Source organism: Vulpes vulpes, chromosome 15 (genome assembly GCF_048418805.1).
Source record: "Vulpes vulpes isolate BD-2025 chromosome 15, VulVul3, whole genome shotgun sequence".
NCBI lineage: Eukaryota > Metazoa > Chordata > Mammalia > Carnivora > Canidae > Vulpes > Vulpes vulpes.
In genome coordinates, this window is record NC_132794.1 from 26,812,108 (window position 1) to 26,838,690 (window position 26,583).

Here is a 26,583-nt window from a genome sequence, read left to right on the forward strand (position 1 = left end):
ATACAGATTAATCAGAGGTTGCAAACTGAGATCTCTCAGGCCACATTTTAGCCTATAGACTTTTGTCTGAACTACAGAGCATCTGTCTAAATTCCAGCACTTTGGGGAAGTTATCAAAAATAGTAGGACATACTCACATGTGGTGTCACACATGGTCCCACCCGGTAGTACAGATGATGAGCACTTCCTCTCTCAGGGATATGCTCTCTAAGCTCCCTTTGCCTATCAGCTTACACCTGACTTGCTTCCCTTCTTTATAAAGTCTCAATGAGAGGCCTGAGAGTTTGTATCTTCTGTATTAAGCAGAAAAACTCAGTCACCATTCATTTTCACGGAAATCTCAAGAATGATATGTAGTCTCATACAAAAAGAAACATTAAAATTTAAATTAGTTCAACTTTGTTTTTTTGTTTTTTATTTTAGGTAATTTTTTACCCAATGTAGGGCTCAAACTCACAGCCCAAGTATCAAGAGTTGCATGCTCTACTGACTGAGCCTGCCAAGTGTCCCTTTTCTGGATATTTTTTTTAACATTAATTTAATTTTCTAACTGTTTTCAACACCAAGAGCATTATTACTAGTCAACAATGAAAATATTTAATTTAAAACACTAAAATAATCATGAATGCCAACTAAGAATTATTTTAGTTTCTAACATAACTCAAAACTAAACTATTCAAGCAAAATATGAATTCAGAGTGATTATTACTAGAATTATAAGTCACCCAAAGCAAATTTAAAATGAAAGATTCCAGATAATCACTAAAAATATGACTTCCCATATGTTTCATAAAAGTTACAATACCTCTCTAGTCTTTGTTGTAATACTGTGAGGTAATCTTTTAGTCTCTTGATTTCTTCCCTCTTAATTCTTGTTATTTCTCTGTTTCTGTGCATGTATCTATCAGGAAAAAAACAAAAAACAATATTACCATTTCTAAAAAATCATGGAAATAGATACAATACTAAGTCTAGCCAACACCACAAAAGGTCAAAAGGTAAAATTTAAAATTTTACAATGAAATATCAGACAAAAGAATATTTCATAAAATTGTAACAAACACAAAAATAAATGTTTTAGCTTCCTTATAATTCCCAGTAACTATACTTTTCTAAATAGAAAGAGAACTCCATTTTCCTTGACAAGTAGTACTGGACATATTATGCAAAAAAAAAAAAAAGACTAATTCTAAAGAAATTAAGCAAATTTTTTCTCTAAACACAATAATTCTTTACTTGGTTACTAAACAGTTTCAAAACCAAGTCATGCTGTATACCAAACCATACCTGTCCAGATATAACACTTGAGGAAATTCTAATTTGTTGTGAATTTTTTCTGGTCTTCCCAATGCTTGATTGAATTCAAATCTTGACAATTCAAATGTTAACACAGGTGGCAGTTTGGTGAACCAATGCTGAAAGAAAACAACAACAAAAACCTTACTATCACCTTTTGTTTTCTCTACTGCAGTGTGAGGCACACACAGAGTGTCAGCATGGCATTTTTAGATGTATCATCTACAATGCTCGCACCACAAATACATGACTAGCTAGGCAATTTAATTAAAATCCAACTTCTTCCCAAAAGTGTTCCACACCACTTAAAAATTCCAAGGATGGGAATAATAGTCAACCAGCAAAGAAAAAAGATCTTCTAACAACTCTCCTTCTTCCATAATACTTTTTTACATTAGGTTTTTTAACCTAAAGCTACAGACATTATTTAAAAGCATGACTTTTAACAAATTTTAACAAATCCTCTGGCTTCTTCAATATTATGTCACTATGACTACCAGGAATGGTATATATACTTATTAATCAACCACACTTCAAAAATCTTGACAAAGAAAATTGTACACACACACAATTTTTATAGCATAAATGGTCACAATTCTTATTAAAAACTAGAAACTGATATTCCCTTGTTTTATTTTTAATTTTCCTAATGGAATACTGACTAATTTAAGAAAAAAAAGCTATTACTAAAACGGAGTTTAAACTAATGATAATTATATTTAAAATCTTTAAATGACTAGTGTTTGAAGAATTAAATACCTCATTGCTATGAGCCAATTGCTCCACAAACTTTGGCAATTGTTAAGCAATAAATGTAACAAAATTTCAAAGAAAATTACTTTCAAAAAAATATTCAAGTATTACATAAACACATGTTTAAAAAGAAATGAACAAAAACTCATGAGTCATCAAATATGGAAGTATAAAATAATGCAACAAATATTTTTAATGCTTACTGTAAATCACACAATGTACTACTGTAAAAAGTAACTGCCACACATTACATTGTATGTGTTATTTTCAAGTGCCACAAAATGCAACCACACAAATATCAATTAGCTAAGAGTACACTAATTTAAATTCAGATATCCAAAAAAAGTAGTAACAGTGAACATTTGGCAAACTGGGTTTGACTAAGATCTTGTAAGCTACTACTTTTCTCTAAGTAAAGCTAATAAAAATAATTATTTAAAACTATTTTTCTGTCCCAAAATGCTACATCTTACATGAATTGAAATTTCCTGAGTTAGATGTGGCTTATCTTTTACCAAAAGTTGAAGTTTAAGAAATGTATTTTTATATGGCTATTAAAACTGAAGTAGACTAGAGAAAGTTACGAAAGATCTAGTATCAGGAGCATCTCTTAGGTTTGAAGATTTCTTGAGCAAAGACTGCTTATTTACTTTGTTCTCACATGACACTGGCAAGAATTTTAGTGAATTCTAATACACACCTTAAATTACTGTTAAGAATTAAAACATACTCCATACATATCACAAAGAAAACTTTTGATGCCTTAGGATAACTACTCTCCACTCCATTTTGTGATACTAAAATAAGTACGTAGGTTTCAAGAACTATTGCTTTCATATTTTATTGCAGTATTTTAAATGTCACCATGAAAATTAAATAGTTACATACTTTAATTCATGGAAACCTACCATGGCCAATAGAAATAAAATCACCCAAACTGGGGGTATGCTTCTCAGCAGACCATGAAAAGTCCAGGAAATAACTTCTATAACTTAAGAAAGAATGTTCATAATAATTATGTAATATGTCTCTGTTGTGAATGTATTTCCTATAACAGCAGTAACAGTTTTTTTCCTACAAGACTGGAAGGATTTCACTTTATTCTAAAGCTATGGGGACCAAAGAGATAGCTAGACAGTCCTTTATTTCATCTTAGAAAATATTAAGGATTTGTCTAGCTCTGTGATTTTAGGATTTTACGTATAGCAGTATATACCTAGAATTTTAAATATATGAAGTATTTTTCTTTCGAAATGTTACTCTTTGGCAGCCCGGTGGCTCAGAGGTTTAGCGCCGCCTTCAGCCCAGGGCCTGATCCTGGAGACCCGGGATCGAGTCCCACGTCAGGCTCCCTGCATGGAGCCTGCTTCTCCCTCTGTGTCTCTGCCTCTCTCTCTGTGTGTTCTCCCATGAATAAATAAAATCTTTTTAAAAAAAAAATGTTATTCTTTTCATTCAATAAAAAACTGTATTTACTTCTCTAACTGGTATGCCATGCTTGTGAGACACAGATCATTAAAGGTAAAAAATAATGCTTATAGTTTCCAGATCTCTAAACACATTTTATTTTTATTTATTATCAGATTATATAATAAGCCTAAGGAAGTAATAGATTGGGCAGCTAATGAATAAAAAACATAACGTTGGCAACAAAAGGGCTCCTGAACTCTATGTCTATAAATCTAACTTAACAAAAGTATTTTCTAGAGAGAATGTAGTCATCTTTTTGAGTTATAATAGCTGATTTTTAATATGTTTTAAATACCTTGCTTTTGTGAGATTACACGAATGTGGGAAGCAGGGGACAGAAAAATAAGACCTACCATTTCAAATTCCCACAGAACACCAAACAAAACCAGGATATAAATCAAGCATGAGAAGCAAACAGCTCTATTCCAACTTGAAAATTAGTTTTAGTCATTTAACTGGCTTCACACATTTGCCCTTTCACTCTAAAAGATAAATTTCCCATATAACATCACAGATATCTAATATTGTATATATAGGTATTGTTTATCTAATTTAGTTTTTAAAGTTCCATAAAATTTGTTGTAGAACTTTCACTATAACCTAGTACAACTTTGTGACTATAACTTAGTACAACTTAGTAGAATTTTGGGAAATTTGATAGTACTTATATTTTTAAATGAGTATGCCTGGTGATCCAAAGATTCTACTTCTGACTACTCTTCATTGCTAAGTTCTCAAGGTATTTATATTTATAGAAAGATATTCCTTGGGGATCCCTGGGTGGCTCAGCAGTTTGGCGCTTGCCTTTGGCCCAGGGAGCAATCCTGGAGTCCCAGGATCGAGTCCCGCGTCGGGCTCCCAGCATGGAGCCTGCTTCTCCCTCTGCCTGTGTCTCTGCCTCTCTCTCTCTCTCTCTATGTCTATCATGAATAAATAAATAAATAAATTTTTAAAAAGATATTCTTTGAAATGATTCTTTGTCCAACTAATGTCTCACAGAAGAATTAAATTAATTTTAGAAATACAGGTTATGTGATACTTTGCAGGTTTTAAAAAGAATGGTGTTGAGCCATATATTTTGACGTTGGAAGGATGCTCGTGATGTACTGGTGCGGGAAAAATGCAAGTCACAGGACAGTATGAACAAATACAAATACTTACACGTGTATAGTGACAGTCTAAAAGAAAATGTGTAAGAAGTGAATACCCATGCAAGAAATGAGGTATTCACTGCTCGAAAGGTTTTTGCTCTAATAGGCAATCAAAAAAAATCTCCAGGTTTCCTAGAAAGTTTGATTCATCTATAAACTGCACATCACGTAATTAAACTTTAAAATTTATGATTTGAAAAATATTTTATAAGTAGTTATCATAGATCTATAATTTTTAATTCATTCAGTTGTCTCTTGGTATGGCATTCCAGAAATTTAAACTCTTATAGACCACTGGATATTTTAACATGAGTGATTCAGGACACTAAAGGTCTTCTAAGTATTACTTGATCACAGCTACTTTAGCAAAAGAGGTTTTCTGTACCAAAGTAAAATCAATAACCTTTAAATAAATAATAGTCTAAGAGATAAAAGGTGTTATCAGGGACTATGTCAATTTATAAACAAGCCTAAGATGTTACTGAATTGGTATTTATACAAAGTTAAGAAGAAACAGAACAGTCACTCTGAAGGACATAATGAAATAAGACTATAATTTAAGTACATTATTAAAAGCCTTTAAGATAGTCTACTTTAGCCAGGCTGAATTATCATTGAAACTATTGTGTTCTACAAATCTAGGCAATTGGTAATAGGAATACAGGTAATTGAATTTGTTCTTACTAAGACTCCTTACAAACTGCTGAATTCAGAGGAAACATATCACTGTATTTGATAGGTTGGATATAAAAACCAAGGCAGAAAATATATACACAGTTCAGAGTATGAAGCCAAAGATGGAGGACAAACTAAATCTTTTTAAATAAATAATGAGATTCAGATTAAATTTAAAATAAATAATGAAATTCAGATTCAATGTAAGAAAAACATTTTTAAAAGTGGAATGTGTGAGAAAGATTATTTACCAATTAATTACTAAATTATTTATCAATAAACTAATGCATATTTCACTTATAAGCTCCTCTGATAGGGTAAGGAAAATGCAATCCCTCCTTTTTCTGCTTAAACTCATCTTCCTTTTATTTAATATAACACAAGTCACATTTTAGGCAGGGGGTCTGCTTTCCTATTCCATTATGGGATCCTGAGAGTCTCAATCTTTAGAGATCAATAAAAATAAGTTTAATTTAAATATTCTTAATTGGAGGTCTCTATGGAAATCACTGGTGGAGCTCTTGGGCCCATGTACTGCATTACATTTCTACCCTGCATTCTGATTTGACAGCTTAGAAGTAGGGCCTAGGCATCTGCTGAGAATCACTGAAGTAGATGATCTATGATACAGAGAGAAAAACTAATTCAAATATTTTCTCTCCCTCTCTCTCTCCCCCCCCAAAAAAGCCAAAAAATTGTAAATGTTAATTTATTTTGTTTATTTGGGTGTCTAAGGGAAGAGAAGGAAATGAGGATGAAGATAAAACAGGAAAGAGAGAATTCCATCTTTTTAAAAAAGCACATATTCAGATAAAAGCAATTTACTCTGAAAGACACAAGAACTCAGTCCCTGTTTAGAAAAACACAGAGATATCATCACTTAACATCTATTAAGCACCTTATTCAGGGATAAAGTCCTCAGAAACTTTTTTGATAACACAGAGACATTTCATTCATTCAGTCAATAAATATGTATTACATAATTCTTTTTGCAGTCATTGTACTATCCACCAGGGATATAATAAAGAATGACACAGGTGAAGATGCTGACCCTCATGCATGGAGTTTAGAAGTAGACAACTATCAGCGACTGCTTCATAACTGAATTTGGAGCAATGATCTGTCCTTTGCCTTCCATGATAGTAACACATAAGGAGGAATACATGGCTGAATGGATGGATGTACAGATGGAGCTAGAGACGTGAATAAAGAAAGAGTGGGAGGCCAGGCAGAGACCAATTGAAACAAATAAGCAGGTTTATATTTGTTAAGTTATATCTTTCCTGAGAGAGCAAGTTCTTCCATCTGCCCTTCTGCCATTACACAATAATTTGTACCAAAAAAAGGAATCTAGACAAATTCCAACACTACTGGATATAAGTAACAGATGTCTATATAAAATTCCATCCTAATATCAGCACTTTCCCTGTTTACTTCCAGGACTAGCATGCTACCATGACTGGTACCTTCCCTAAAAAGTCTACACAGACTCAGTAATGCCCTAAAAGAGGATTTTTTTTTTCCTAAAAGAGGATTTTAACAGAAAATTTTAAGCTAAATTGTCAAGTGAGAATTTAACATAGATTATAGACTTGTTTGTACTGGTTTCCCAAATGCCTAAGCTACCATAATTAAATCCAAACACATAATCTGAGTATTCTCTCAGATATGAGGCAGTTTTATAATTAGAGACCTAAATTGTGCTTTACCACACTATAAGAAAGACTGGGGAAAGAGAAACAAAGAAGATCCTAAACTCACCTCTTGGCCTGATTTTCCTGAATTCTCTGAATGTAAAGACTCAATTTCTCCTTCAATCATAGCAGCTTCTAGGCACTCATGTAGATCTTTGAATCCATTGACCTGAAGTGGGTACTGACCAAACATTTCAGTATTTTCAAATTTTTTACCTATAGGAGAAGGGAAAGCTAATCAGTACTCAATAAGTAAATGTGTATATGAATTACCTCCTGAACCTGAAAACAATCACTCTCTGTTCCATAGGGTAGTCATTATCATTTTCTTGTTGGTTTATGCATGCACATATGCAGATTCATATCCAGCCGTAGATATTAATTACACACCTGTACGTATGTAGGTAATCACATGTGTGTGTATATATATTCTTCCAAAAAACACTTTGTAAGGACGAGATACTACACTAAACACTGCAAATATATAAAGCAGTGAACAAAAAAGTTCTATAGGGTCCCTGAACTGAGGAAAACTCTCAACCTCTTTTGGAAGAAAGACATTACATTCTATGTACATTAATTATACATGTAATTATTAATAATATATTATTTATCATTATAAGTGCTATAAAATGTGTGGTGAGATAGTGCTGTGAAAGGAAATAAGAAGGAGAGCTAACCTAGTGTTTAAGGGCTAGAGGGTAGAGCAGGAAGACTTCCATAGCAAAATGACATTTACAGAGATTTAAACAGTGAGTAGCAATTAGCCAGGCCAGAGTGTCAGAGTGCTGTGGAGAATTCTTAGCCAAGGAATAATATACACAAAGACTTCAAGGATGCAAAGAACTTGGCCTGTCTGAAGAATTAAGGGAAGGACATTATAACTTAGGGGAGCAAATGGGAAGATAACAATGAAGAGTTAGGTAAGGTCTTAAAATCTACAAAGTTTTATAAGGCCTTGTTAAGAATTTTTTCTTCTGAATATAACAAAAAGTCACTGAATAGTTAAACCTAGGAATAAAAGGATCACATTTATGTCTCTCAAACATCCACATGGCTTCTCTGTTAAGTGGGTAGTAGGTGACTATTGAAGAGTCCATGTAGAAATAAAGGCAACATGGAATACAGCGTTAAGAGTAAAAGTGAAAAAAAAGAAAAAGAGAAAAAAGTGAGAAAAAAAAGTAAAAGTGTACAAAAGCAGATGAAATTACACAGACATTTATACACATATTCGGGAAGGAGTAAATACAATTGACTGGTGGCTGGCTCACTGGCAGGATGGGGGGCAGAATTGTAAGGAAGGTATCAAGAATGATATTCAGTTTCTATCATAAACAACTGAATTGACTGTTTATGTATTGAAAGGGGCTCCACTAAAGAAAAAGCATAGAATTTTTTTTCTTTTAGTTTTAAGGTAGTAGTGGCAACCATTGTTTTAGAATGGACCATTGGATTTTAAGTTGAGAGGAGAGTTGAATATGAGTCTGTAACTAAAATTAATCTTCAGGTCTGAAGTTACAATGAGAGAATTGCTGGCTACTGATGGCAGTTAATCAAGGGAGAGAATGAAATTGCCAAGGGAACTAGAAGATGGAAAAGGCAGGGGGCGTCAGCTGAGCCCCAAGGATCTCCTACCTTAGCTAAAAGAGGCTAACTATAACTTCTAAAAGTACCCACAGGGGGATCCCTGGGTGGCTCAGCAGTTTAGTGCCTGCCTTTGGCCCAGGGCGCAATCCTGGGGTCCCGGGATCGAGTCCCGCATCAGGCTCCCAGCATGGAGCCTGCTTCTCCCTCTGCCTGTGTCTCTGCCTCTCTCTCTCTCTGTCTATCATAAATAAATAAATAAATCCTTAAAAATAAAAAAAATAAAATAATAAAATAAAATACCCACAGTAGCAGGAAAAAAAAAACAAACAAACGAGAATATAGTGCCACAGAAGCTGGAGAAATGATTTTAAAGACAGAATATAGGAAAGAGGAAAAAGAGAGACTAAATAGCATAGAGTTCAATATGAGAACTGAGTGGGATCCTGCAGTCTTAAACACATATTGGAAATTGATCTTAGAAAGATCCCTTTTAGAAGAGGTTTGGGGCCAGAAGCAAAAGTGGGATGGGTTGAATACATGGGCATCTAGCAGGTAAAAACAAACTCCTCTCTTAAGGGGGACTTAACGGAATAGGATTAACTGAAAAAGACGGTGAAGGGAGCTCTTTTTTGTTAAAGATGTGACTTACCAAACCACATCTAAATACTTATGAGAAAGACAGCAGAGGGGGACACTGAAAATACAAGAGAAGGCAGGATGATGGAGAGTCAGGGGTGAGTGAAAGCATGCAGAGATGAGCTTCTGAGCACATATAAATGACAGCCTTTTCATAGAAGAATTCCTTATAATCTGGAGGGACAAATAAAAAGAATGTGGTAGAGGTAGGAATAGATGGAGGTTGTGAAGCGTAAAGCTCACATATTTGGGAAAGTTGTGTTTAAGTACTATGATACAAAATTACAAACACAAAATTAGATTCAGGACCTTAGACAGGACCTATGGCTAGATTTCATTAGCTTCACGGTAAATCCATAAAACCTGAGGGAAGATCTTTTTCAGAGAATGAAGAGCCAGAGAAGTTAGAAGTAAAAAAGGTAAAAATCATTATTACAGAAAATGGGATAGAAGACAGTGATTTAACAGAACAAGTACAACAAGTACAACAAGTGATTTAACAGAACAATTAAGCACAGTAGTGTTACAGGATTGGGACAGTGAAGCTTAGTTATCTACTACCAATTCATGATCCATTTATAGTTAGCCCATTTGACTGACTTTTCCCCAGTAATACTCAGGTACTCAGTGCACATAAGAGAGAGAATGAGCAGCTAAGTGATGTCAGAGAACAGCTACAGAGGTAGCAGAGAGGGAATGGGGGAATTAGATGTTTATAAAAATGATCATAATGCACAAGTAAAGAAAAATGCCAAAAGGAACAAAATGAAGGGGTCAATGAACTAGATGTTCTGGAAAAGTTGAGGAACTTCTGCAAAGAGAACACTTTAGTAAACATATGAAAATCACCTCCAATTGAGAGTCGCTGGTCTAAAAGAAAGTATAAGGAAGATACACATAAAAATGATTAGAGATAGAACTTGAGAGCAAATTATTTTTACTGAAGCAAATACATAGTTCACGTGGAAATGTACTAAACCACATTTACGTGGCACAATGGTTTGAAACAACTAATATCTAGTACAAGAATTTCAACACTGACAAATTATTTCAATAAATCACTTTTAAGATTCAAGGTAACACAAGTAGGAAGGGTATAAATAGTACAGTCACCGCCTGATTAGAGCTATTCTACTACTTCAAATACAGTATGACACTATGCACATCCCAAATTGGAAAGTAACACACTATGTAAAATATTCCACTATTTATATAATGAATAGTTACCATTTGAGGCAAAAAATGCATATATACATATATATATATATACTATATATATATATACACACACACACACACACACACACTTCAGTGTAACATTTTATATGCCCAACTAAATCCTGAGTCATTAACTTTTTCTGAATCCTACACTATAAAATTATATTCAAACAACGCTTCATAGGAATCCATTAGTTAAGATCCTGAAGGAAAACCAATTTTCCAAAAGTTGATACATTGGGCCATTTGGAAAATTTGAAAAGTTTTTCAAATGTTTCAAATTTTTTCAAAACTTGATGCTTTGTCAATAGTAATTACTATTATCTGAAGTGTATTTAATGAGTCAGTGCCCTTTCCTTATTAGGAAAACAAAAAGACTGTTGGTCAGACCCAGATTTTAAGTAACAGGCATTAGGATAGATGGAGTAAGTAGTATCACTCCTAAATGATCTTTCAAAAGATAAAAGTACGATTCTTTCTTGAAAACCAGAGCCTAAATAATTCTATAATCACCTGAAAAAGGTAATACCTTGACTATACTAAATTGCTAAATTATTAAATGCAGATTTCAACAAAGAGTTGAAACCCTCAGAAACAATAACCATCATCCCCAAACCAGTATTCAACTCCAATATTATTTTCAAAACCATTGCCCCCCCTTAATCCCTGTACCCCAACAATTCACAGAATCACAGCTTTCTCAGGGAAAGAACATCAGGATGACACTATATATTAGCATGTGATAATGCACGCTTAAAACTTCCTTTTCATTCACTCTATTATTCACTGTTTTCTTGCAAATAAGTAGTAGCAATGCAACAGGCACTACTAGACAGAGTAAATCAAATTAAAATTAAAAACCATTCAACAAGTAAGGAGTCACTATCAAGACAAGAGCTAATAGGTAATATCTCTTCAAATGTAATAAAGAGTAAACATGTATTATATCCATACCTTCAAGTACTCCCACAGCAAGGAACCTCCCATAGAACAACTCTACCATGGGGTTCTTTGGCTTCTCTTCATCCCTAAAGCATGGTAAAAACATAAATGCGGTTGTGATTTTTGGACCTGTAAGTAATAGAGAAAACATCCAAAGAACAATAGTATATGCCAAGATGGTAACATTTATGTGGCTGTCCATTCACTTAGTGCTGCTATTGACATTACCTTGGACAAGGCACTTAAGTGTATTCTTCCATTTTTTCACCTGACAATTGAGGATAACAGTAACTGAACTCAAAGGCCTGCTGTAAGGGTTAAAATGAGTTGCTGCAGGGGACAACATTACAAGAGGTCCTGACACAGTCTGTGTTCAAGGAATGTTTGATCCTTTTATTATCATAATTCATTTTGACCTCACACTTTTAGTCTGTACAATACATGCATACTTGGACTTGTTGAGAAGAAAAAAAAAGCCACTATTAGAGTAAATTTCTATAAAACCTTAAATATCATTTCCTATATTTAAAGAGAAGAGTGCACACCATTCAAAAATAGCAGCTGTCACCAACGAAGGAGCAAAACACCAGCTTTGACACAAAGCAGCTCAGAAGCTACTCTACTCTTCATGCTGCAGGCATGATTAGTCATTTGTGAATTTTCCAAATTCTTTAACATATACACTGTGGATTTTTTTTTCCTTTTTCGCTTGAAGCAAACAGAAGTCAATACTTTTTTAACCTTTCATTTTTATGTTTTGTTCTCTCTGGTCTGAAAACACAATTTATCTTTGCATTACTACACAAAAGTGTGTGGTATCCACAACTGTGTACATAATTTATCTTCATGAATTTTGTGTTTAAACCAGTAAAATTGATTTGCTCAAAAAAAAAAAAAAAGAGGCAGGGAAGGACATGGTCTCTTTATAAATGTAGTATATGCACTTTCACTTACTCCTTAAAACAAATGGTAGGGGAAAAAAAACTGGTAGGAAGTATTTCACTTAATCCTTAAAACAATGCTATGAGGCCATACAGTAGTTATTAGTGATACTCAAAAAGATTTCTGGTCTTCTACTCTCAGGTATGTGGTTAAGACATACTTAAAAATTTTATTTGTGGTAAGATACATAACACAAAATTTACCATCTAACCATTCTCAAGTGTTTGGTAGATAGTGTTAAGTATATTCATATTGTTGTGCAACCGATCTCCAGAAGTCTTGTCATCTTACAAAACTGAAACTCTACACTCACTGAACAACTCCACATTTCTCCCTCCCCACAGGCCCTGGCAACCACCATTCTTACTCTCTGTTTGAGTTTTACAACTCTTGACACATCATGTAAGTGGCATACAGTGTTTGTCTTTTTGTGACTGGCTTATTTCACTTAGCGTCTGTGTTGCAGCATGTGTCAGAATTTCCTTCTTTTTAAAAGATATTCCACTTTATGTATGCCACATTTTGTTTATCCATTCATCCATCCATTCATCTGAGTTGTTTTCCACCTTTTGGCTATTGTGAATAATGAGATGCTATGACCATGGATGTACAAATATCTCTTCAAGACCCTGCTATCAATTCTTAATATATACCTAGCAGTGGAACTGTTGGATCATACAGTTAACCTTTAAAGTTTAAAGTATACAATGTAATGATCTGATATATGTATACATTGTGAAAGGATTTCCTCCATGGAATAGTAATTCTATTTTTAATCTTTTGAGGAGCCACCATGATGTTTCCCATATCAGCTGTATCATTTCACATTCCCATCAACAGTGTACGAGGGTTCCAATTTCTTCACATCCTTACCAATGCCTGTAATTTTCTGTTTTTGTTTTTTTTTAATAGTAGCCATCCTAATGGGTTTAAGGTGTTCCCCCTCACTTGAAGTTAGGCAGACCACATAACTTGTTTTTCCCAACAAAATGTAAGCAGAAGTAATGTGTGATAGAAACCCTGAAAGCCAGGTACTTTCATTGCCATGGTAATCCCAGAAGGGATGATGAGGAGAAGCATCTGGGGCTCTGAGTTAAAGAATGATCAGAGCCCCTTATTCTGGGGCTCTGAGTTAAAGAATGATCAGAGTCCCTTACTCACACCCACTGGACACATCTAATAATATGATATAAGCTACAAAGTTTTGGAGCTGTTGCCACTGGACTATCTAGCCCACTATGACTGATAACAGTACAATTACTTCTATTTTACTGATAATGAAGCTGTAGAGCAGGTTAATTCACTTGCCTAAATTCGCAAAATTGGTTAGTGCTCAAGCGGCAAAGTGAACTCAAATTTGACTCCAAAATCAATGTATCCTCTCGCATTATATATATTTCGTCTTTGGGCATTTTAACTCTATGGGAAAAATTTACTTCACACCTTACATATTTTATAATATGAGAATAAAAAGGACTTGAGACTGACATGGGGGAGAGGAACAATCCAAAAATTATCTTGCTTGATGTAAATATCTATGAATCTTTAGATGTAAATATTAGTGGGAATCTCCTTTCCATGTCCTCTTATTTTTATGTAGGAAATCAATACTCCTGGTTTTTCTCCTTATTGTCATACACATACCCCATGGAGAGAGCAATGACTTAACAGGTTGCTGACTTTGTCAGAAGGAACTGGATGTTGGCTGGCTCCAGGAATTCTGAACTTTCTTTCCAAATTTCTTTTCAAATCTTCCTACCTGAATTTTAGCCTGCTCTCCACTAATCTGTGATAAACACAAATCACTAAAGAGTTGGGTAGGAATCTCTAGAAATTATTTACCTTGTCCTTCTTTCCAACCTCTTAGACATCCTGTTCTTTGCCTTGCATTTAAGCTGTGAAACTCAGGGGCCCAGATTGGTTATGCCAACAGAAATACAAGGAATACAAGTAAAGAGCAATTAAAAAGACACGAGACTCCTATAATAGAAGTGAGAGCCTGTCGGTTGAACGTCCAACTCTTGATTTTGGCTCAGGTCATGATTTCAGGGTCAGGAGATCGAGCCCTGTGCCCAGGCTCTGTGCTCAGCAGGGAGTCTGCTTGAGAGTCTCTCCCTCTACCCCTCCACCTGTGTGTGGAGAGCATGCACACACACACACATGCTCTCTCCCTCTATAAATAAATCTTTAAAAAAAAAAGAGAGAGAGAGAAAAAAGAAATGAGAGACCCATCACTTGCATGAAAGCAGTAGTAAAGAAAGAATGACACAAATATCAAAGGCCAAAGAAATCACTATAGAAAACTTGCATCTGGGACATCTTACCCTTGGGGATTAGGTTAGCACAGAAGGAGTTCAAAGGTCTGGATAGCTGACAAAGCAAACTAGAATGCTTTGGGTCAGAGCTTCCCAATCTTTTTAATACAATTAGTACATATATTAACATATACAGGGAATTTTAAGGTTAAAAGACATATTTTCTCATGATCACAGAAACAGGATCAATATCTCCCACATACCCATAATCTGGCTAGCCATGGCACACCAACTGGAAAGCTCTGTTCTAAATAGGGGGAGCATAAAGATTCAAAACTAGTTTTAGCACCAAAAACAGCAAAAAAACAGATCGAAAAGTATGGCGAAATGAACAAAGAGAACATACTTCAAATAAAACTTAAGATTTTAGGGACGCCTGGGTGGCTTGGTGGTTGAGCATCTACCTTTTGCTCAGGGCATGATCCCAAGGTCCCGGGATTGAGTCCCACATCAGGCTTCCTGCATGGAGCCTGCTTCTCCCTCTGCCTATGTCTCTGCATCTCTCATGAATAAATAAATAAAATCTTAAAAAACAAAAACAAAAAACGAAACAAAACAAGATTTCGAATGAACTGAAATGGAAAAGCTCTGGCTTTTTTTAAAACACTGCTTCAGAGAAAGGGAGATAACTGGTTAGGTACTAGATCAGAAGAGGTGACTATAATCCAAAAACATTAACAAGTAAATAAATAACAAACACTATTTCCAAAATCAGAATAAAATGACCCCCTCAGAAAGAACACACATTTAGGCACGCTTCTGAGGCTACAGATAAAAAGCAATGGGAAGGTCATGTATTGAAGAAAAGATAAACTAAATGAAGTGCTTATAGAAAATCTGGAGAGATTTGAGAAGAAGGAACTAGGGATTTCAGGGTAAAAGATTCAAAGAATTACTTAAAGAACCTCAGAGACTCTGTTATCACAGATGAGGATACAGATATTGTTCACATTCTGAGGAAACACGCACAATGAATTTCTGGTATTAGAACTCTAAGGAAAGATACAAGGGACATGAGCTACACTAGAGAGGAACCAGAATGGACAATTCTCATTAGTGAATCACTCATTACGAGGAACCTATCAAGACAGTATCAGAGGAGGAAGTTAGAGAAAAACAAATGCAAAGGCAAATTTAGAAAAATGTAAGAACAGGAAGAATTCATCAAATAGGGCTGGCTGTGCATGAGACAGAGGCTAAAGCGGCAGGGTAAACTTAAAAATTCGGCCAAACCTTCCTAAAAGAATAAAAAAAATATACACGTATATGAACGTTAGAGGCATATGTCACCTAGAAAAAGATGCAGCAGAACAAACTACACTCTAGGCCTATAACATTCAAAAGCTAAGGAAAGAATGTATCTTCACTGGATGCTAGGACTCCGCTTTCACAAGCAGCAACAGCAGATTCATTCCAGAGGTTTGATGGGGAAGACTTTCCAGATGAACGTAACGTGAAGAGAGAAGCTAACATGAAGAGAAGAAAGAAACTAACCTAAGGGCAGGTTTCCCAGGCCTAAGCAATTCCATAGCAAAAGGCAGTGGGCATAACCACCATGGCACAAAAATAAGTCATTCAATGAGGCACTCAGAGCCACAAACTGAAGAAGCTCATAATAATGCAACTAAAACTTTTGGTGGACAGGAAAGACACTGAGGACTACAGCTGTCAACATCATAAACTTCTAAATACGCTTTCAAGAAGGAAGCAGCTTTCAAGAAGGAAGCAGCTTTCAAATGTCCCACTCTGAGATAAAATTTACCAAAAATATATTTTTTTTTCCTCAAATACTGTAGACTTCGAACCATAATTACTTTCTTCAGAGACTGCTCCCAACTTAGTTTAAGTTCACACATAACAGCCTGCAAGTAACTGGCCCTCAATGACAGGCATCCGGGTAGAATTATAACCAGTCATTTGCTGTTTACAACATATTCCAAAATTTCGAGGTGTTAATTTACATACTGCATCTTGTTAGACCATATCAGAGCCCGCAGTGGTAAATTCTAAGTGGTCCACCAGTGTTTCATGAAGATACATAAAGGAACTAGTGGTTACTATTAGGAAGTGGCCTCATGGGAGTGGACAAGGACTATCTTGAAAGTGTGCAGATTTCTTAAATAACCAAAGTCTTAATGATTCAATCTGATGGGCAGAACATAAAAAGCTAGAGAATGCTGAGGAGGACTGTCATATCCCTGTTGTTATGATTCCATGTGAAAGGAGATCATCAGAAGTAATACTCCTGGTATCTTTCCCCACCACTAACCCATTCCTCCTCATGAAAAGAGACTGCTGAATCCAAGGAAAAGAAGTGGGCATGTGGATTTAGCCCTTTCAGGGTTGCTTTTTAGATCTTTCTGGCTGGATTCTACCCTTACAATGGAAATCTAAAGCTACTCAGCATTTGAGCCACAGATTTCAAACAACTTGTCAATACAGGTAACGTTTGGGTTCCTACACATCTCTCGGTTTCTTTCCCATTTCTCCATAGATACTGATAAATAAAAGGAGAAAAATGAGTGTTATTTATCAATCTCCGAAAACCCCATCACTAAATTTCATGGTAACTTACGTCTCTTCTTCAGCTCTCATTTGAAAGGCATCTTCTAACCAATCTAATAATTTGTGTGTAAACTCACTCACATCTTGCTGTGGAAAGAAAAAAAGTCTTGTTGATATTTGAGTGTGCTAATAAAAATACTAAGTATTGCAACACAAAACTTACAGCCAGTCACATCAAACATAAAATTACTGACTCCTCACAGAAATATCATATGAAATGTTTCACACCAAATACAAGAAATACTTATAACCTAACCTAACAAGAGAATAAAATCAGTATCTGAGAAAAACAAACATTATATTGATAATCACAATGACTGGGTTTCATTACAGGAAATTTATATATACATTTTTATGTACATATTTACATATACATATATATTTTATATATATATACACATACACACATATGTATATAATACATACAATATTATATATACACACATATATATAAATTCTAACTTACAAATAAGGTTTTAAAAATAAGCATCACTCCCAAACGAATTCTCTAATGAATCTTTTTAAAATTAAAGACCCACATTGCCAAAGAGTTCATCATATAAGGAATTGTTACTGGCTTCTCTCTCTTCATGAAAAGACATGCTTTTCAGCAATTCATTTTCTTAATTCAACTCTTACACCCAACTTTTTAAGGCTCATCCACTTTTATGAAGATATGTTAATCCTGTCAGGTTTAGTCCAATCACTGACTCCCTATTGAGTCCACTATCTCATGAACTTCAAATTATCCCTTCAGAACTAGCGCATGTACATCACCTTTTGCCACCCCTTCTTCCAGTCGTAGTTCCCCTAACATGGAAAAGCAGGAAGAGGGTGGCAGTTGTACTCGTCAACTACCATAATTCTTTGAATAATCTGAGGTAGAACACAAAAAATAGGTTCATCTATAGAGAGCCTAGGGAGAAAAAATAAACCAATCCTACTAAGGCTGTTTCATCAAAGACACATGAATCAGTGTAAACAATGTGCCTTTATTAATCAAAATTGCCCCAAATATTAAACAAATTAACCATCATATATTTTTCCAGCTACAAGTTTTCTAAAGAGCATCTGGGTCAATCTATTCACCTTTAAAATGCTGAAACTAGGAACTCCTGGTGGCTCAGTGCTGGAGTGTCTGCCTTTGACTCAGGGCACAATCCCAAAGTTTCAGGATCGAGTCTCACATCAGGCTCCCTATATGGAACTACTTCTCCCTCTGCCTATGTCTCTCTCTGCCTCTCTCTCTCTGTTATCTCTCATAAATAAATAAAATCTTTTTTTTTTTTTAATAAATAAAATCTTTAAAAAAAAATAAATAAAATAAAATATTGAAACTAGGATCTAAGAAGCTTAAGGAAATTGTTCCAAAGCCATGTAAGTTAGGGGTCCCTGGGTGGATCAGTGGTTGAGCATCTGTCTTTGGCTCAGGTTGTGATCCTGAAGTCCTAGGATCAAGTCCCACATCAGGCTCCCCTCAGGGAGCCTGCTTCTCCTTCTGCCTATATCTCTGCCTCTCTCTGCGTCTCTCATAAATAAATAAATAAAATCTTAAAAAAAAAAAAAAAAAAGAAAAAAACTAAACTCAGCACAAAAACCCAGTTATAAACATCCATACTAACTGTAGTGGGTTAAATAGCGGCATGCCAAAATATATGCCCATCTGAGACTTCAGGATGTAATCTTATTTAGAATACAGGTCTTTGAAGATATAATTAAGGTAAGGATCTCAACATGAGATCATCCCGGATCAGGGTGGGCCCTAAATCTAAAGGATGTGTATTCTTATAAGAAACAGAAAAGAAGCAGACACAAAGACACACACAGGAGAAAAGGCCATGTAAAGGACACAGAGACTGAAGCTATGCCCCCACAAGCCAAAGAACACCACAGGCCATCAGAAGATGGTGAAGGAAGGCAAGAAAGGATTCGGCCTTAGGGCCATGGTGGGGAGCACAGCCCTTTTACCACCTTTACTTTAGACTCTGGCTTCTAGAATTGTTAAGAGAGTAATTTTCTATTGCTTTGAAATCATTTGGTTTATGGTAATTTGTTACTGCTGTCATAGCAAACTCACAAAACACATTAAAACAACTTTCCATAACCTTAAAATTCTGTAACTTTACTCATCCTGCAAGGTTATATCTGACTAGAAACACAAAACTGTTTCCTAGTTATCAAAATACTATTCAGAATGAATTATTCCTTGTCTTTATTTTAAGCAATCTAAAATTAACATTTACAAAATGATTCTACCTGCTTTCCTCAAGAGAAAAAAAATTAAGGCCTTTACTACAACATTTTAATTTTAAACTCAATTATAGGTATGATTAAAATTGACAGTACTATATACCAAAGTATCCCACAAGATTCTTGCATATTCCAAAATATGATATATTTAGGAAGACTATGAAATATAAGTACAAGTTCATTTTTTTAAAAAGTAATGATGTTTACTTTACTCATGGATTTATTCCATTCTGTCACTAATGTGTGTTCGATTCAAATGTCTGGGAGTAGAAGAGAATCAAACCTGTATCAACCTGAATTCACATACACCTACTCTAAAAAGACCTTCAGAGAAAAAGAATGAACAGTGAGAAACCTAGTTAGTCTATCTACACTGCCAACCCAAAGCAATAGCATTCACATTGTGGCATTCGAGTCTGTAACAGCTAGTCGTCTCCCTGTCTACCCTAATAAATCTGAAAAGTCTACTGTGTACATATAAGGCTCCCAATAAACTTTTGCTGCCTCATTTTTACATATGAAAAGATACACAAAGACCACTATTCATGGTCTTTGTGAAAAGATTCAACACCAGAGAGTAACCAAGAAAAAAAACATACAAAAAGCAATTCCATAAGAAACAATAAGTCAGGGAAGAGAAGCGACTTTTTAAAATTTAATTTTATACTCAAAGCTATTAGAGATTATAATGCACATATTAAATAAATAGTGCTACAAAAAATAAAAGACACTTAAAACCAGGAGTACCCTAAAATGGGGGTTTGAGATCATTTTTAAGAATATTATTTCTTTTGACTTAAGTATTGCTTTAACAAATAAGAGTAAGATATTAAACCTAACCAGCACTGGAACTTAGAAATTTTTTTATAAAACAAACCAACCAGGGGCATCTGGGTGGTTCAGTTAGTTAGGCATCCAACTCTTGATTTCAGCTCAGGTCATGATCTCAGCGTGGTGAGATGGAACCCCACTTCAGGCTCCATGCTAGGCATGGATTAAGATTAAGATTCTCTCTCTCCCTCTCCCTCTTCTCCCCCACCTTACAAAAAAATAAAAACAACATATCAAAGCAAATCCTGACATGAGCACCTTTTTTGTTCATTTGTCTTTGCCATAAAAGGTGAATTAAAACAAAACAAAACAAAAACAACATGGGGAAGGCAGGCATTGCAGAATTACACATCTTTTCAGAACCCCTCTCCAAATACCTTTCCTACACATACACATACACATACACATACCAGACACATCCAAGTACTATAAAAAGTGCGCTACAAGTGCAGTAGCTGTATGAATCTATTGAGACATTTTGTCTTGCGCCCCTTGCTTCCTTACTGCCATCTCTTCCAACACTGTTGCTACTAGTCTATTTTCTTTGCTTTTCTGTTTTCCCTCTTTTAAAATTTCTCTAACTTCTCAAAAAAATAAAATAAAATAATAAAATAAAATAAAATTTTACTAACTTCTCAAATTATGTGTGAAAATGTTGCTTGTTTATACATTTTCTATTTTATAAGAAAATTCCCAATTATCTGTTTTTAAGGAATGGATAAAAAAAACCCTACCAAATAGCACTATACAAAGATTGAAAAATAAAAGCAACAATAACAAAGTTAATGTAGTTCAGAAACCTTTTCTGAGTAACTAAGGAAACTACTTCATGCCAACAAAAATAGGCATACCAAAAGCATGTATACTATACTGGCCTTGGGTTATCACATTTGTGAAGATTTACAACATTTTTGAACATTCCTAATTTTACCCACTGTTTTCACTTATTAATTTCAATCACAATAAAAATTACAGTTTCATTTATCTTAACACTTTCCAAGATCACTGTTACTTTTCTCTCAACTTACAAAAAGTAAATCTTCCAAATAAGCAATGTTTTAAATGGCTACAACTTATTTTTAATAAAGAGGAATAACAATATCTTTGTCATGTGTCTTTGAAAAAACTGCTTAAGGAATGATCAGATCAAATAAAATACAAATATTAATAAATAAGTAAGTACAAAAAAAAGCTACCTGCTGGGAGTCATTTGATTTGAAAGCGTCCTTAAGAATTTCGACTGCTCTTGATGGGTCAACGTATTTCCTTTTAGTACCAACAAGAAGTGCAAATAGATACCGCAGCTCACGCATAAACGGCAAATTCCGATGCTCCTATTAGGGAGAAGAAAAAACCCGTAAGTGAAACAGATATTCATTTTAACAAATCAAAAAATTTAACTAATATCGATTAGGGAGGAGCCCAGCACTCCCACATCATAATTAAAGAAGAGTATTGTGACCTAGGACACTCAAAGGAGTCCAGCACAAAAATAGAGGACCTAGCTTAGCTTAGCTCACAATTTCAGCACAAACGCCACATTATCATAGCTAATCATGTTATTACCCAGCCAAGAATATCCTCTCTTCATTCAAGTCTATTTATTATAATCCTTTCCATTCAGCTAGGCCCAGCTGCTGTGGACAGCAATAACAACAGCCAACATTCAATGAGTGCTAACTTGGTGCCAGGCGCTGTTTAAGTACTTTTCCTCAATAAGCCCATTTAAACAAAGATCCCTCCTCCTCCATGAAGCTTTCCCAGACCCCTCCAAGTCAATGATTCCTTCAAATTCCACATCTATTAAAACAGATGTCTTTCACTCAGCAATGAATCACTAACTGGCACTGTCGTGGGATGATCCTAATTATCAGACAATACTAGTCTAATAAGTAATTAGAGTAAGTCCTAATATTAAACTAATGTATCATCCTTCTAGTGTTCCTTTGAAATCTCAACTTTTGTTTCTTAGTAAGACTGTAAACTTCTTGGGACGCCTAGGTGGCTCAGTGGTTGAGCGCCTGCCTTGGGCCCAGGGCGTGATCCTGGAGTCCTGGGATCAAGTCTCACATTGGGCTCCCTGCATGGAGCTTGCTTCTCCCTCTGCATATGTCTGCCTCTCTCCGTGTCTCTCATGAATAAATAAAATATTAAAAAAAAAAAAGACTGTAAACTTCTCAAAAACAAGAACTTCTATATTTCTTCCATAACTTTCTGGCACACAAAGCAGGCATTCAATTCTTATAAACATATGATTGCACCAAATCCTCTAGAAACACCAACAACCCAATGTTATCAATCATAAACAATTTATTTTATTTTTTTTAAAGATTTTCTTTATTTATTCATGAGAGACACACACAGAGAGAGAGAGAGAGAGGCAGAGACATAGTAGCACAGAGGGATAAGTTGTCTGAATGGGCAACATTATGAGATGTTTGACATCATTAAGATTGCATTTTTTTTAAGATTTTATTTATTTATTTATTCAAGAGAGAGAGAGAGAGAGAGAGAGAGAGAGAGAGATAGGCAGAGACACAGCCAGAGGGAGAAGCAGGCTCCATGCAGGGAGCCTGATGTGGGACTCAATCCCAGGTCTCCAGTATCACACCCTAGGCTGCAGGTGGCGCTAAACTGCTACGCCACTGGGGCTGCCCAATTTATTTTAATACAAGAAGAAAAAACTTGTTTAAAGAATGTAATTCACATACCTCAGTGAAATAATTCATGGTAACAAGCAGTTCCTACTTGAAATAGCTCTTGAAATAATAATTTTAACAGAGCTTATATATCTATTTAAATATAAGAAAATAATTTCCAAGAAAGACTATGTGGTTGGTGTTCTCAAAGTCATAAAACTTTAGGGGTATTGTGTGTGTGTATAGATGCTGTCCAGAATAATATAATCAATACAGAATACTTGTTCCTAGAATGTATTAAAAAAAGGAGTCCCAAAAAATAGGTGTAAAGGAATAAAATATTTGACTCCAAATACTTGTCATTTGATCCAAAAATGATACACCACTACAGCAATCACAAAGTGATCTGAATGAAAATATTAATTTATGGAAACATGAATTTTATGTAAGTATAATAAATTCCATCACCAGGATGCCTGTGTGTGGCTCAGTTGGTTAAGTGTCCAACTCTTGGTTTTGGCTCAGGTCATGCATGATCTCAGGATCCTGGAATCAAGCCATGCAAAGGGCTCCAAGCTCAGTAGGCAGTTTGCTCAAGATCATCTTTCTCCCTCTCTCTGCCCCTCATGCTGCCCTCCCCCCAACACTCACGCTCTAAAATAAGTAAATAAATCTTAAAAAAAAAAAATTCCATCATCAACGATAAAGTTTAAATGTAAAAGTTTTAATTGAAAGAAAACTAATCTATGATTTTTCTCGTACTTCCTACACTCCCCCAATTGCCTTATATAAATACTGGGTGTTAAAAATATAAATACAAAGAATTTCAATTCATAATATAATTTCCAAAAATACCCCTAATTTCCTGAGATCAATTTCTTTCATCACCACACCTACATCAGTGCAGTTGAGACATTCCTTTCTATGTACCAAGGATGAAATAAATCACTTTTAAAAAATAAGTGAATTTCTGCTGAGAAGCATATTGGAAAAGTAATTTAATATGTATATATAATACAATAAAACAGTTTTGCTCTCAGCCAATTTCCATGGCTAGAAAATCTTTTTGAATTTCAAAAGGCAAAATTGTAATCGATGTTAAATGTAGCCAAATTTAGCATCTGTCTAAATTACAAAAATACAATCACATGCTGTCTTCTTTAAAAATGATTTAAGGTATAATTGATGTACAATATACTGTAGATTATAAAGTATGCAATTTTATGAGCTTCAGACACATACACATCCATGGAAGCATCACTACAGTAAAGATAATCTAACTATTCATTACTTCCCCAAGTTTCTTCAACCCTTATCCCCTTCCAGGATCTTCCCAAAGCAACCATGGTCACTTTGTATTTTCTAGAAAGTTATATAAATCAAACCATACCCTATGTACTCATTTAGTCTGGTTTCTTAAAATAGAATAATAATAATAAAATAATAGTAATTATTCTAAGCTTCCTCCACATGATTGTGCATTAATCGTTAATGCATTAACGATTCATTCTGTTTTGTTGCTCAGTGGTGTTCCACTGTATGGATATTCCAAACTTATTTATCAAGTGATCTATTCCAGATGCTGTGGATATTAAAGTGTCTTTGTGCAGATCTATGCTTTCATTTATCTTAAGTAAAAACCTAGAGAGGACCTAGGTTGCATGTAGATGTTTTTAAGACACAACCAAACTATTTTTGCAGAAGTGTTATACTATTTTATATTCTCACTAATAGCATAATGGCAGTTCTAGGTCCACATTCTACAATATTTGCTATGGAATATATTTTTAACCTGTCCTTCCAGTGGTTTCTAGTGAAAACTAGAAACCTCTAGTTTTCATCTGCATATTCCTATGATTAATACTGTCCAGCACTTTTCCATGTAGTTAATTTACAGTTTTATACCTTCTTTGGTGAAGTATCTGTTCAAATATTTTTTCCAATACAGTAATAGATTATTTTATTATTGAGTTATGCAAGCTCTGTATATATTCTAGATACAATTCCTTTATCTGATACATGTTTTGCTAGTATTTTCTCCTAGTGGTAACCTTTTAATTTTGTATAAATTTTTCAAAAATTACAAGTTTTTAATTTTGATGAAATCCAATCAATTTTTCTTCTATGATTTGTGCCCTTGTTTTGTACCATTTAAGAAATCTTTTAACTTCCTATGTTTTCTTCAAGAATTTTTACATTTTTAATTTTTTAGATCTATAATCCATTATTAATTTTTTCATATATTTGAAAAATAAATGAATATGCTCTGTAAGGGCTAAGGATTATCTACCTATGATACCATTATTTTAAAAGATTTTTCCTTTGCCTACTGAATTGTTTTGTCAACTCTAATTAAAATCAACTCACCCTATATATATAGGTCTATTTCTGGACTCTATCTGTTCCATTTATCTATAGGACTAATTTTTCACCAATAAAAGTGCCTGAGAGTTGATACCTCCAACATTGCCTTTCTTTTCAAAATTACTATAGCTACGCTATATTCTTTGATATTCTACATAAATTTTATATCAATTTGTTAATTCCTATGAAAAAGCCTTCTAGGATTATGATTGAGATAGCACTGAATCTATAGATTAAAATTGGAGATAACTGATACCATAACAATATTGTATCCTCTGATCCTTGAACATAATATATCTACTTCTTTAAATTCAGCAACATATTGTGGTTTTCTATAAAACTTTACCCCTAATAGTCCACATTTTATGCTACTGTATATATTTTTAATTTAAATTTCCCAATGTGTATTGTTAATAATCAGAAATGCAACTGATTTTTGCATGTTCTTCTCTTATCATGTAATCTTGCTGAATTCATTTCTTGGTTCTAGCATCATTTATTTATTTATTTACTTTCTTACTTAATATTTAGGATCTTCCACATAGACAATTAAGTCATATATACCAAAAAGAAAAAAAGCTTTTTTCTTCCCTTTCCAATGTTCATGTTTACTTCTTTTTCCTCCTTTATAGCACTGGTTAAGAACTCCAGTCTACTGTTCAGCAGAAGTGGTAAGGGATGATGTCCTTGCTTATTCCTGAACTTTGGGGTAAAAAAATCAAACTTTCACTATTAAGTATTTTATTAGTTGTAGATTTTTCATAAACAATCTTTATCAGGATAAGAAAGCTTCCTTCAATTTCTAGTTTCTGTGAGATTTTAGACACATTAGCTTTAGTCAAATTGCTGTTCTTTATCTACTTAGATCATCATATTTTCTTCTGTAGTCTATTAATGTGGTGAATGACATTGATTTTTGAACACTAAACCAATCTTGAAGTTCTAAATAAACCCAGTTGCCAATGAAGTAGCATCCCCTAATTGATATTTCAGGAGTCAATTTGCCAAAAATCTGTCACAACTTTTTGCTTCTATATTCATGAGGAATATTGGTCTTTAGTTTCCTTAAAACATCTCTTTCTATTTTGGTTTCAGGGTAATATTGGGCTCATAGAATGAATTGGGTAAGTTCTACATCTTCTTCCGTTTTCTGGAAAAATATATAGAGAAGTGGTATTATTTCTTCCTTAGATGTTTGATATAATTCACCAGTAAACTACTTCACTGAATTTTTTGGTGAGTAAATTCTTAAATT

General features: G+C 34.4%; 1 protein-coding gene across 12 annotated transcripts in view; it reads right to left on the minus strand.

The window, feature by feature from the left end:
• The window catches only part of USP25 (ubiquitin specific peptidase 25), a 136,698-nt gene that overhangs the window by 47,853 nt on the left and 62,262 nt on the right, over positions 1 to 26,583 (minus strand). For all 12 annotated transcript variants that reach the window (XM_072740930.1, XM_072740929.1, XM_072740926.1 and 9 more), the window contains 6 exons: positions 21,522 to 21,659; positions 17,255 to 17,331; positions 11,435 to 11,508; positions 7,107 to 7,255; positions 1,288 to 1,415; positions 806 to 901 (listed from right to left, as the gene is read on the minus strand). In XM_072740930.1, the coding sequence (XP_072597031.1) occupies positions 806 to 901; positions 1,288 to 1,415; positions 7,107 to 7,255; positions 11,435 to 11,508; positions 17,255 to 17,331; positions 21,522 to 21,659 (662 nt within the window). The remainder of the gene's footprint in view (positions 1 to 805; positions 902 to 1,287; positions 1,416 to 7,106; positions 7,256 to 11,434; positions 11,509 to 17,254; positions 17,332 to 21,521; positions 21,660 to 26,583) is intronic.